Source organism: Entelurus aequoreus, linkage group LG13, assembly GCF_033978785.1.
Source record: "Entelurus aequoreus isolate RoL-2023_Sb linkage group LG13, RoL_Eaeq_v1.1, whole genome shotgun sequence".
In the NCBI taxonomy this organism is placed as follows: Eukaryota; Metazoa; Chordata; class Actinopteri; order Syngnathiformes; family Syngnathidae; genus Entelurus; species Entelurus aequoreus.
The window spans coordinates 44,976,756-44,991,132 of NC_084743.1; the positions used below are offsets into that span (position 1 = coordinate 44,976,756).

The following is a 14,377-nucleotide window of genomic DNA, read 5'->3' on the forward strand; positions in this document are numbered from 1 at the left end:
CATCCGTCATCATGTTTTTTATAGTTATTGTGAATAGGCAAATATCCCAAAAGTGTGCAGTTTCCCTTTAAGTTGAAGTGGGGTGTCACAGCATTTGTTCTTTTGTCGAAACCTTGGGGCCACAATAATTCATTAAGTTAGGCTCATGACACAGTAAATTGAATGATGCGGGCCAGTTTGTTACTGGATACTTTCTAATATACATTTCTGCCTTGGAGACTTTGTATCTGTAACTATAATTATTTAATACTTGCTTATTTTGACAAATGTAGTATTTTAAACTGAAATATTTTTTAATTAAGGACACTTATTATGTATGTCTAGCTTGTGTGCTTAGTTGTGTATAGCTGTTAGATTCTACCATAGCCTAGCGCTATAGCCCTTCTGGCTACTTTTTGTAATGACTTTACTAAAATACAAGGAAAGACCAGAATTGTGTACTTATTGGAATACATTTAGATGTTTAAAAGGCTGTCCATTTTTGAACAAAAAAACACGCTGCATGACTCCTTGTATTGGAGCGTGAGCCTTATCGCGTAAAGTTTATATGCAAACCCATATAATCCGATACTTGGTTTTTCTGTTAAAATCGGACCGTATCCGATATCAATATCGGATCAGGGCACCCCAAGTTGTAAATCATTTTTTTATACAATGTTAGATGTTAGTAATTTACCCTTTCAAATCCGCAAAGGTTTGCAATCCAATTTATTGACCTGAGATGTCCTGTCAGTGTGTGCCATGTGAAGTGTTGCAGTGTCCTGCCAGAAACTTCGAGGTGGAGATAGTGAAGCATTTACAGGAACCGGAGCAGCTCAGCTATCATGTTTCCCCTGCTGACCCACATTAGATATCAAGAGAAGCTCCCCTTCCCACAGACCTGCAACAATTTACTTCCCTTCTCCTGTTCGTTGGCCAGCTGTTTCCACTTAACAGCCTTGTCCCTCTACCTCATTTCTCATCACATACACAACTGTACACTTTGCTTAACTTTTCATACGGTCACATTTTCTCTTGACCGCTCTTATTACTCCAGGTGTGTCATCTCAGAGCTGTTATCACACAAACACACACGCCAACCGCATTCCTTTCAGATGAACTCATATTTTCTCACGTTCTGCCATTTTCTGGAGAATAAACTGGTAATCTAAAGCTTAGTAAAGTATTCAATTCAGACCAAAGCATTGGGACAACAAGCACGAGGGGAAAAATCATATGAAATAGTCATGTTAGCACCTTAACAGTGGACAGACACGTCAACATAAGCGTTTATCGACATACTTCCATATTATATACACATTTATTTACCAGAGCTACTGCAGTAATTCTGTTGTATGTCTTGAGTACAAAGACAGTAAACCTTTCTGCCAGTGGCTAACAACCTAAACAATTAAATGCATGTATTTTGTTTGAGACTGTGGTAGAATGCAGGTTACGGGGTTCGTACACCTTTTCCATGGCCAAATTCAAGCACTTTTTAAGGACTTTCAAGATAAATTTTCCAGTATTTCCAGTACCCTTCAAAAGGCGAAAACCATAGCGTTGTTGTTTGAGGTCACCAAATGCTGTCTGCAGGAAAAATACGGAAAATCTGCTAAAACCTAAGCCTAACATTGAACCAGCAGATGTCATTAACTGAATGGGGCATAGAAAATGAAGCAGTGTTTCTGTAGACAATTCAGTGTCATTGGTGTTTGCAAACGTCTCTCCATTGGGGTTGTTTTTCAAATTTCTTGTTCTTGTTCTTACTTACAGCACTCTATGACATTGATCAGCACGGATTGATTCACACCGTATTTGTGCTTGTAAACTGCATAATGTGATATAAATACACACACCCTCAAAATGTCAATTTCACTCATTTATTAACAAAACTGTTCCACATTAATATAAGGATACTAAATTAAAGGAACATATTTTGTTGGTTTCTCAACACCTCAGTCACCTTTCATTAAGCATATCTAGCCTTATAATTGTGGCTGTGATAACAAATTAACAAAAAGACAAAAGTTAACTTTTTTTTTCTTTCACTGAGGTAGCCAGACAAGTTCAGTAGACAATGAAAATAATAGAGCAAGAAATGCATACAACCATGTTGTGTAAAAACTACAAAATCTTTCATTCTAACTCAGCTCTAAGTTGTGAAAAAATTACATGACCTTCACAGTACAAACAAGTCCAATAATGGACTAATAATTTAAAAAAAACCGATGCACCACCGATGGACCGATGCACCACTGTCCTCTTGGGGGCGACACAGAGCCGTATATACGGCTCTGGCATGACAACAACCTAATGTAAGGGCTCGTGCAAAGCCAACAGATCAAGCGTGTAGCTTTTATTTTTAAAGAAACTTATTTAATTTTTTTCCATTTTATAATTAGCCTATTGAGTCAGACTGCCGAGAAGTATGAACATTTCCAAGCATTTACAAGCACTTCACCCAAAATCCAAGCATTTTTCAAACCTTGAAAACACAACATTAAAATCCAAGCATTTTCAAGGTTTTTAAGCACCTGTACGAACCCTGAGGTTATTACTGCCATGCTTTTGTATTGAAGCTTTCTTTGCACTGAACCAGAAGTCACTGTATGTACACTTTAATGCTGTTAACTAGACAGTAGTTATTGTATGTTGCTTAGCGATAATGATGAAGTCAACAATACTACAACTCATGCCAACATAAACAACCCGATTATTCACCATGTATGGCACATCCACTTAAGCAGACATTTTTTTAAATGGACCAGGACTTGAGAATTTAGTCCACATGGATTGGTTGTGGTCAAAAACAAGTTCCACAGTAGTTGTGTCATTTTTTAATTTTTTGGATTTTTTTGTCTTTTCATACAGAAGAACATATTGTCGTGAGTCCAAATGTCAGTGAAACAGGACAAGATGGCCCGACCCTCGATGTGTTCTAGTTCATCTTCCATTTGGCAGGTTTGCGGTCGAAGCAGTTCCACATCAAACACATCCAACCACGCGTTTATGGGCCTTGCTAATGCTCAAAAAGAAAAGGCCCATTCTCATCATTCATATAAACTTGAAAGAATATAAATGTTCGAAATGTCACTGGACTACAATAGTGTCCGTTTGACGTATTGGGAACTATAAATTCACTGGAAAAAGTGGGTGGATCAGCTCCCCCTCATGTTGAATGGCATAACTAATGGATGCAATCCTAAAAAGTCTTAAAAATACCTATTTTTTAAACTCTAAACCAAGGGTTCCAACGTGTGATTGAGCCTTAGCTTCTTGCCCAAAGTCAGCCGGAATAGGCTCCAGCTCATCAGTGAGTGCAATGATGCAACCCACACTGGTGTACGAATGTGTGTGACAGGACTCCTTTGTGAAAGAGATTGCTAATCTCAATGGGATAATCCTGGGTAAACAGTGTTGGTCTTCTTCCTTTAAAAAAAGGTAATTACTTACAGTTACAAATTACTTATCCCAAAAAGTAATTGAGTTATTAACTCAGTTACTTCACTGTGAGAGTAATTAGTTACTGAGCAAAGTAACTGTAATGTTATTTTCTATTTTGTTATTTTATACGCTTTAACGTCAAAAATGTTAATATCAACTGATTAAAGAATAGAAACATGGTATGCAGTATTTTAGAACATTTGGCATTTATCTGAACTCAATAAACTGCAGTGTACGATATGATCTGCATTGACATAAAAATTTATAAAAAATAAATATTCCGTATTAAACATTGACAGTACAAAACCTAATACGGTCCAAAAATGTAAACAAAGGAAAAAAGACAGAAATGATCATTTGGCCTTTAAGTAGTGCAATTATCTGCACCTGTATACCAAAATAAACCCTAAAAGAACTTTAGATAAAATTATTGGCAAGTTTTGGACAAATAAATGACATGAATTCAAGTAAAACGTTAAAAACATTCCATAAATACAATTGCATTTGTGTACAAATATGAGTGTCTTTTCTTAAGATAATTTTAGTAATTCAAGCAAGTAATTACCTGCGATTAATTAAATTTCCTAAATGAATCTGACTCAAAAAAATTGGCTGCATTTGAAGCGAAGTCAAGTGAATTATATTGATATAACGCTTTTTCCACTAGAGACTCACAGTGCTTTACATAATGAAACCTCAGTATACTGTACCATACCAACTTAATTTATAAAGCCCTTTAAAAACAACCACAGTTGAAGAACAAAGGGCTGAACACCACAAAGAAATACAGGTAAACTATAACATAAAATAACATTTAAAACAGAGGTAAAATACACGCACACACACACACACACACACACATATATATATATATATATATATATATATATATATATATATATATATATATATATATATATATATATATATATATATATATATATATATATATATATATATATATATATATATATGTGTGAGGTTCATGGCTGGTGAGGCACTGACTTCATCACAGTCAGATTTACAAACATATGAACCCTAAAGAGTATCTTATTCACCATTTGATTGGCAGCAGTTAACAGGTTATGTTTAAAAGCTCATACCAGCATTCTTCCCTGCTTGGCACTCAGCATCAAGGGTTGGAATTGGGGGTTAAATCACCAAAAATGATTCCCGGGCGCGGCGCCGCTGCTGCCCACTGCTCCCCTCACCTCCCAGGGGGTGATCAAGGGGATGGGTCAAATGCAGAGGACAAATTTCACCACATCTAGTGTGTGTGACAATCATTGGTACTTTAACTTAACTTTAACTTTACACATACAAACTATAGCACACAAAAAAGCACATATAATTAAAAAAACGTTATTATGGTCTTACCTTTACTTATAAATGAAGTCCATGCGCCACTCCTTCTGAACAAACGCATCGATAACTTGTTTATAGAAGTCTTCCTTATCTTTCTTCAGTTTTAAAAGTCTCTCTGTCTCGATGGAGATCTTCCTTTAATTATTACCTCCTGCTTCGATTGAAAGTCCAGTTTAAAAAACTGTTTTATTTCAGATATGTAATCCTCCATGTTAAAAGTCCAGGCGATAGGAAAAAATAAACGATCGCTAACTGTTGCTGCTTGTTGTCACTTATTCTGCAGCCGAGTAGTCGCAAAAATGATCCTTGGGATCACTAGCGCCCTCTACCACCATGAGGCGGGATTACTGCGAGCCTCAGCCAGTGCGTCTTCGCAGCCGTTTTATGAATGCTCAGCACAAGAAATATGTTACACACATACAGTTGTTGACAAAATACACTGTACATTATATACCTCAGCTAACTAAACTATGGAAATGTATAATATAATTCATATAGCAATAGGTCTCACTGCACAGCAGGCCAGCAGTTAGCCGAGTCATTGCGCAATCCATGGTGAGGCTCACATGGCTGCTGATCACCGCAAGTCTCTTCTCAGTATTTGAACGGCAAATGTGAAAATTCAGCTATTTTGAATAAAAATAATCTAAAACTGGTGAAGTTAAATGGAAAATAACTTTATAGTATAATCACTGGATACATATAACAATTTAATTATTTTTTTTTCTTTTTAAATTTTTTTTCTTTCCATGATGGCATGTGAGGCTGCATTGAGCAGCATGCCACAGTATGCCACATGGATCTCTCTGCATGTTCTGGCTCATACAAATGATCTTAAGAGCAATTTGTTAGATAAAAAGCAGTTAAAAAGTTAAAAACAGTTTATTATCTACATCCTTAAGCTACATTTAAACCAGAGTGTGTGGCACTTGGAGCAGGTGGGTGAAGTGGCTTGCTCAAAGACACAAGTGTCATGTTGGAATGTGTTGATGTGAGGTGCAATTTCAGTTGCTTGAGGCAGACGTGAATAAACACTTCTTTTCAGTACATAGCATGCAAGTTACATAAACATTCTTGCCTTTAATTTCAACAAGCAAAGAGTAGTGCCGGTACTTCCAGTTTGGGAATGCAACCTTAGAATTTCCCTTGTTGCTATTATCACGGTCTTGTGTGTCAGTCAGAGCGTGCAGTGAGACAGCGTGAGCCCACCCAGCCAATCATCATCAGCACGTTTACAACGGCGTCATCACCCCCACCCTTTCTCTCTGCATGCAGCTGATGTGTGGCCGAAACCTGACACCTTGTGCTTCATTCAACCGAACTGTAGTGACGAGCCACTTCACATTCTCAGTAACGACAACTGTGTTGCAACGATCGGAACAGTAATTAATTAGATTACTTGTTACTGGAAAAAATAACGCCGTCATACTCTAACGTCCGTATTACCAACACTACGGGTAAATAAAGGTTAGTAAATTAATAAATAATAAACATGGGTTTCAAACAAAGTGATTACAGCAGTTCAGTTAATTAGTGCTCACTTCGATAAAAATATGCAATAAACGTAGAAGAAAGCCTAAAAAGAGTGTGGGCCATTTTTGGCAAAAATAGGCCACAATCAGATGTGACTGTAAATTATTGTTTGTGCAACATATTACTGTATTTTTCAGACTATAAGGCACACTTAAAATCCTTTCATTTTCTCAAAAAGCGACAGTGTGCCTTATAACCCGGAGCGCCTAATATACTGTATAGTTTCCGTTGTGCTTACCGCTCCTGAAGCTACTTTATTTGGTACATGGTGTAATGACAAGTGTGACCAGTAGATGGCAGTCACACATAAAGAGATATGTGTAGACTGCAATATGACTCCAGTAAACAACAACAAAACTTGAAATGTTCCATTGAGAATACAGAACATTACACAAGGCGCTCAAAAATCTGTCAATGTTTTAGTACGACTTTGGTAAGCTATGAAGCCACACTGCTTGATGGATTGTCGGCGTATTACGGCTACCGTAGTCAGACGTACTGTGCTTCAACATACGAGTGTTACTATGGTGTGTTAGGACCACACAATGGCACCTACAAACCCCGTTTCCATATGAGTTGGGAAATTGTGTTAGATGTAAATATAAACGGAATACAATGATTTGCAAATAATTTTCAATCCATATTCAGTTGAATATGCTACAAAGACAACATATTTGATGTTCAAACTGATAAACTTTTTTTTTTGTGCAAATAATCATTAAATTTAGAATTTGATGCCAGCAACACGTGACAAAGAAGTTGGGAAAGGTGGTAATAAATACTGACAAAGTTGAGGAATGCTCATCAAACACTTATTTGGAACATCCCACAGGTGTGCAGGCTAATTGGGAACAGGTGGGTGCCATAATTGGGTATAAAAACAGCTTCCCAAAAAAAGCTCAGTCTTTCACAAGAAAGGGTGGGGCGAGGTACACCCCTTTGTCCACAACTGCGTGAGCAAATAGTCAAACAGTTTAAGAACAATGTTTCTCAAAGTGCAATTGCAAGAAATTTAGGGATTTCAACATCTACGGTCCATAATATCATCAAAAGGTTCAGAGAATCTGGAGAAATCACTCCACGTAAGCGGCATGGCTGGAAACCAACATTGAATGACCGTGACCTTCGATCCCTCAGACGGCACTGTATCAAAAACCGACATCAATCTCTAAAGGATATCACCACATGGGCTCAGGAACACATCAGAAAACCTCTGTCACTAAATACAGTTTGTCGCTACATCTGTAAGTGCAAGTTAATACTCTACTATGCAAAGCGAAAGCCATTTATCAACAACATCCAGAAACGCCGCCGGCTTCTCTGGGCCCGAGATCATCTAAGATGGACTGATGCAAAGTGGAAAAGTGTTTTGTGGTCTGACGAGTCCACATTTCAAATAGTTTTTGGAAATATTCGACATCGTGTCATCCGGACCAAAGGGGAAGCGAACCATCCAGACTGTTATCGACGGAAAGTTCAAAAGCCAGCATCTGTGATCGTATGGGGTTGCATTAGTGCCCAAGGCATGGGTAACTTACACATCTGTGAAGGCACCATTAATGCTGAAAGGTACATACAGGTTTTGGAACAACATATGCTGCCATCTAAGCGCCGTCTTTTTCGTGCTGTATAATCCGGTGCGCCCTATGGTCCAGAAAATAAATAAATAAGTCAATTTAAGGATATTCTTTACACTTGTACAGGGTTAATACTACTTCAAAATATTTGCCATTGACACTGATGCTTACTTTGAACATATAGTGGCATTATAAACACAGTCGTGAAATGGCTAAGCGTTTTCAGTCCAACATATTAATTTCCACTTCGACAGGTTGAAACAGAAGCAGCTGTTTGGTCTATTCTACCACAGATACCTGAAGGTACACACCCAAGAAGCCTGGGTTGGCACTGAGGCGTTTTTTTAGGTTTTATTTGCATGAAATACTGCTTCAATTTGTTTATTGATTTAGGGCTTTTTAGCTTTGTAGGGATCCACTATTTAAACAATATAAAAACAATTTTAAAAAAACACATATACAGTTTCATCTTAAATCATAATCTGCTTCCAAAGACTGAAAAGGCCATCCAAATAGACACGTACAGACATGTAAGGCATGAGCAGAATAGCTCATTTTAGGGTGTGGTATAACACTTGTCCGATACTACTATATAATAAGGTCTCGTTTGCGTTCAAACTTGTATTTTTGTCAGCAGACCAAAATAATGCTCTTAATAAAGCATATGCTAGTCAGTAGTATCATTTAAATCTAGCTGCTGAGATAATGAAGAAATTGACAATAATACAACACGGGCCGACATAAAAATGCATTTTCTGCAATCAAATGGGGTGGATGTGGATGACAACATCATCAACACATGCATTCCATTGTCGACCAACACACACCGCACCAGTCATCTTTATACATTTCACCAACACAAAAAACGAGTTAAAGCAGAGAGTCAAGCTGAAAGGAAAAAGAAACAAAAATTCAGGGCACTTAGAGCACCAACTGTAAAATCTATACTAAACAAAAATATAAACGCAACAATCCGATTTTTTATGAGTTGAACTCAAAGATCTAAAACTTTTGCTATATACATAAAAAACCTATTCCTCTCAAATATCGTTCACCACTCTGTCTAAATATGTGTTAGTGAGTATTTCTTTCTTTGCCAAGATAATCCATCCCATCTCACAGGTGTGGCATATCAACATGCTGATTAAACAGCATGATTATTGCACAGGTGTGCCTTAGGCTGCACACAATAAAAGGCCACTCTGATATGTGCACGGTCTGGGGGTCAGGGGTCAGAAAAGCAGTCAGTATCTGGTGTGACCACCATTTGCCTTACGCATTGCAACACACCTCCTTCGCACAGAGTTGATCAGGTTGTTGATTGTGGCCTGTGGAATGTTGGTCCACTCCTCTTCAATGGCTGTGCAAAGTTGCTGGATAATGGCAGGAGCTGAAACACGCTGTTAAAGGCCTACTGAAACCCACTACTACCGACCACGCAGTCTGATAGTTTATATATCAATGATGATATCTTAACATTGCAACACATGCCAATACGGCCGGGTTAACTTATAAAGAGCAATTTTAAATTTCCCGGGAAACTTCCGGCTGAAAACGTCTTGGTATGATGACGTTTGCGCGTGACGTCACGGGTTGAAGCAGACATTTTGGAATAGCACGGTGGCCAGCTTAAGTCGTCTGTTTTCACCACATAATTCCACAGTATTCTGGACATCTGTGTTGGTGAATCTTTTGCAATTTGTTCAATTAACAATGGAGACTGCAAAGAAGAAAGCTGTAGGTGGGATCGGTGTATTAGCGGCTGGCTATAGCAACACAACTAGGAGGACTTTGAGTTGGATAGCAGACGCGCTACCGTGAGTACAGCTTTGGCTTCCAAACATTTGATCGCTTGCCCGTACGTGCGTGCCGCTATGTGCATGTCACGTACGTAACTTTGGGGAAATATATGTTTCTTGCCGACTCTGATGGCGGCCGGGGTGTCGTCGAAAGCTACAACGCCGTCCGCCGCTGCGCCGCTGTTCTCACCTGTCTGGGTTGACTTCCACCGTCTCCGGGCCGCCAACCGCACCGATCATCGTGGTGAAGTCCTTCGTCGCGCCGCCGATCGCTGGAACGCAGGTGAGCACGGGTGTTGATGAGCAGATGAGGGCTGGCGTAGGTGGAGATCTAATGTTTTTAGCATAGCTCTGTCAAGGTCCCGTAGCTAAGTTAGCTTCAATGGCGTCGTTAGCAACAGCATTGCTAGGCTTCGCCAGGCGGCACAGCATTAACCGTGTGGTTACAGGTCCAGTGTTTGGTAGTATTGTTGATTTTCTGTCTATCCTTCCAGTCAGGGGCTTATTTCTTCTGTTTCTATCTGCAGTTAAGCACGATGCTATCACGTTAGCTCCGCAGCTGAAGTGCTTCGCTGATGTATTGCCGTGGAGATAAAAGTCACTGTGAATGTCCATTCCGCGTTCTCGACTCTCATTTTCAAGAGGATATAGTATCTGAGGTGGTTTAAAATACAAATCCGTGATCCACAATAGAAAAAGGAGAGAGTGTGGAATCCAAAGAGCCCTTGAACCTAAGTTACGGTCAGAGCGAAAAAAGATACGTCCTGCACTGCACTCTAATCCTTCACTCTCACTTTCCTCATCCACGAATCTTTCATCCTGGCTCAAATTAATGGGGTAATCGTCGCTTTCTCGGTCCGAATCGCTCTCGCTGCTGGTGTAAACAATGTGCAAATGTGAGGAGCCCTGTGACGTCAAGCTACTTCCGGTACAGGCAAGGCTTTTTTATCAGTGACCAAAAGTTGCGAACTTTATCATCGATGTTCTCTACTAAATCTTTTCTGCAAAAATATGGCAATATCGCGAAATGATCAAGTATGACACATAGAATGGATCTGCAAACCCCGTTTAAATAAGAACATTTCATTTCAGTAGGCCTTTAACTTCAAGAGACCCCGATGAGGACTTCTAACATGCAGATGAGCTTCCCTGACACGGTTTCTCACAGTTTATGCAGAAATTATTTGGTCATGCAAACCAATTGTTGCAGTAGCTGTCCGGGTGGCTGGTCTCAGACGTTCATGTCGGTGCATCTGCTAGATGTAGAGGTTCTGGGCTGGTGTGGTTACACGTGGTCTGCGGTTGTAAGTTTGGTTGTATGCACTGACAAATTCTCTGAAACGCCTTATGGTAGAGAAATTAACATTCAATTCGCAGGCAACAGCTCTGGTGGACATTCCTGCAATCAGCATGCTAACTGCACGCTCCCTCAAAACTTGCAACATCTGTGGCATTGTGCTGTGTGATAAAACTGCACTTTTCAGAGTGGCCAACGGCACACCTGTGCAATAATCATGCTGTTTAATCAGCATCTTGATATGCCACATCTGTGAGGTGGGATGGATAATCTTGGCAAAGAAGAAATGCTCACTAACACAGATTTAGACAGATTTGTGAACAATATTTGAAAGGAACAGGTCTTTTGTGTATATAGTAAAAGTTGTAGATCTTTGAGTTACACTCATTAAAATTTGAGTAAAAACAGAAGTGTTGTGTTTATATTTTTGTTCAGTGTAAGTCAAATGGAGGACCGAAAAAAGCCCAAATACTGACAATTACATCATCTTGATTACAAGAAAAGTAAGGACACAACGTCACGGTCTGTGTGACAGCTTTTGGGTTCTCTTATCAGTCCCTGTTCTGGTGCTCTGATTTTTTGTTCTACTTCCTGTTGGACTCCTTGTTTTTCTTCACCTTCACATTCTCTTTAGTTTCCTGCCAGCTATTAGAGCTATTCAGGTCCACCTATTGCTCCTTGCCAACGCTGGATTATTGCCTTTTGTCAGTGTGCATCTGTGATTATGGTGCCGCTCTGTGCCTTGCACTAATGATAATAACAACAATGGATTAAATTTATGTAGCGCTTTTCCAAACACTCAAAGCGCTACACAGAGAACTGATAACCCATCATTCATTCATTCAACATTCACACATTATGGTGGTAAGCTACATTTGAAGCCACAGCGGCCCCTCCGACCACCACCACAATACACCAGTGTAAGCGGCACTGGGAGCAAGGGTGAAATGTCTTGCCCAAAATCACAACGGCAGAAGCTGGAATCGAACCTCGAACCCTCAAGTTGCTGGCACGGCCGCTCTACCCTCTGCGTCATGCTGTCCAACAAGCCCTCTCTTTGTTACTTTTTGGTTCTTTATCAGGCTAATTAAATATTTTACCTGCATGTCGCCTTCTGTCTCTGCCTCCTGGGGTAATGTCATCAGCCACATAACTCACAAAGTTGATGAGGTCAACAATACCAACTTTGCAATTGTAACATAGATTATGCCAAATTCTAAGTACAGTAATACATTACATTCACTGACTATCACCAACTAATTATTACTTAATCTATATCTAATTCTGACGTGTACAACTACGGTAAAACAATATTTTTAGACCTTTAATTACTGCATATTTAGTCTCAATGTGCTTGTTTTGTATTTGCTTGTTAAGGTATAATCATATGTTAATATAATCACATACCTTTCTTTCACTTTGGGGTAGGATTAAATATAAACTTTGCTTCTTCCTACTCCTTTTTGAATAAGTGAAATTGTGCAAATATAACCATGTGATATTCCTTTAAGTAACTTGTCAAACATGTCTGAAACAAACAAATCCGAAACATAACCCCTTTGGGTCTTATCTTTTTTGTTTGTCAGTTTGTCACAAAAGTTTGTCATTAGTCTGATGCAAACATGACTCACATGCAAGATCCAATATATCACTGGGCAACTTAGAAGCTACAAAATGTGTAAAATATTTTTGACACTTTGAAAATCACTAGGAGTCTAAATCGCTGAATGTCCAAATTGAATTAGAATCTCTGGATAGCAGTAAAAGTTAAGAATGACTTCATGCGCCCTTAAAAAACGTGTGGTCCTCGTTAAAACCATGACGCTATACTGTGTGTGTGTTCCAGAGTATTGAGCGAGAGGAGCCAATAGAAGTGGATCCAGCCCCGACACATGCTGGACTGAAAAATGGACACACTGCGTCAACAGGTACCCTCAAGTGTTTCACATGATGGCAATACAACATGTCCTCACACTCAAAGCTCAAGTACAAAAGTGACGTCAACCAGTTGCATGGTTTTTCTCCCGAGATCACTTTACTTGAGTATGGTGAGCATTTTCCTGGAAAAAAAACAGTTGAGTAATGTTTTGTGTGGTTCTGGGGAAATTTGTCAAGTCAGGAAGATGAATGCCAGACTTTCAATCTCTTAGTGATATCACAGTTTTGATATGTAATATACCAGCAAACACTTTTCAGAAAAGTTTAAAAAGTTACGCTGTTATTGGGCTGCATGATGTAACTTCTAGTAAGACATTACTTAAATAACAATGACAATTTCTCAATTGTTAGCACATTCTTCCTTATCTGCTGTAAACTTTCATCATCAGTATTGTAGTCCAATGACGGCAGGACTACCAAGTATTTGGTTTTACTCTGCCATGTCTATAGAGCTTTTAGTAGTGTCAGTCCTCATATTGGGCCTGGGCGATAAATAGATTGTATCCATATATTCAAATTTTTGGTTGCAGAGAATTTAAAAAACAAAAAATCTTTTTTTTTTCTCCACCTGCTCCGGCATTCTTTTTGCCCCCAGGAGATTCCATAGCCCTCTCAGGGCTCCTTACTTCATTAGCGGAGATTCAAAACGTGGCTAATGCTAATGCTAACAAGAGCGACTCAATTTTTTTAAAGAAAATAAAAGTGTACTTGGGTTTTGCGGCAACAGGCGTGGAACAAATGAATGCACACTGCAGAGTTTCAAAAAGGCAGCAGCACAAAAAACAGCCGAGTGCAGAAAATGCAACTACATTACGAGGCGAACAAGACCACAACTCCCGCTAAAAGTCAGCGTATTGTGGTGGAATCATTTACACAAGGGATATGTATAATGATCAGAGTTCTGATGTAATGTAGCACACTAATATTATGTAGTTTTATGTAAAGATGTCAGCGTCAAAGGCACAGCAAGTTCAGTGCAGGAAATAGACTTCTACTAATGAAAGCAACAACCAGAACTGAACACGAAAATGAACTTGATATCAAATGGGAAGAGCACACACATGCACACTACTACTAACACACTACTACTAACACACTACTACTAACTACAAGGGGACACATCAGTGACTGAAGTGAAAACATTCAGCTTGCAATCTAAGCAATACACAATTAACCACAATGTTTTAATAAAAAATTGTAACAATATGTCACCAGCAGTGTTGGGTTAGTTACTGAAAACCAGTAACTAGTTACAGTTACTAGTTACTTTATTTCAAAAGTAACTCAGTTACTAACTCAGTTACTTACACCAAAAGGTAATGCGTTACTGTGAAAAGTAACTATTTAGTTACTTCTTTTTTTTTTTTTAAGGCTCCCATTAATGCCCTTTTAGCCTTCATTTCAGTACTGTTATTGCACTGGAGAATAATACAATCTGTTGA

At 38.9% G+C, this 14,377-nt stretch overlaps 1 protein-coding gene across 1 annotated transcript in view; it reads left to right on the plus strand.

Moving 5' to 3' along the window:
- Positions 1 to 14,377, plus strand: part of smtnl (smoothelin, like) — a 91,109-nt gene that overhangs the window by 53,602 nt on the left and 23,130 nt on the right. The window contains exon 3 of the mRNA XM_062067905.1: positions 12,844 to 12,925. Within this exon, the coding sequence (XP_061923889.1) occupies positions 12,844 to 12,925 (82 nt within the window). The remainder of the gene's footprint in view (positions 1 to 12,843; positions 12,926 to 14,377) is intronic.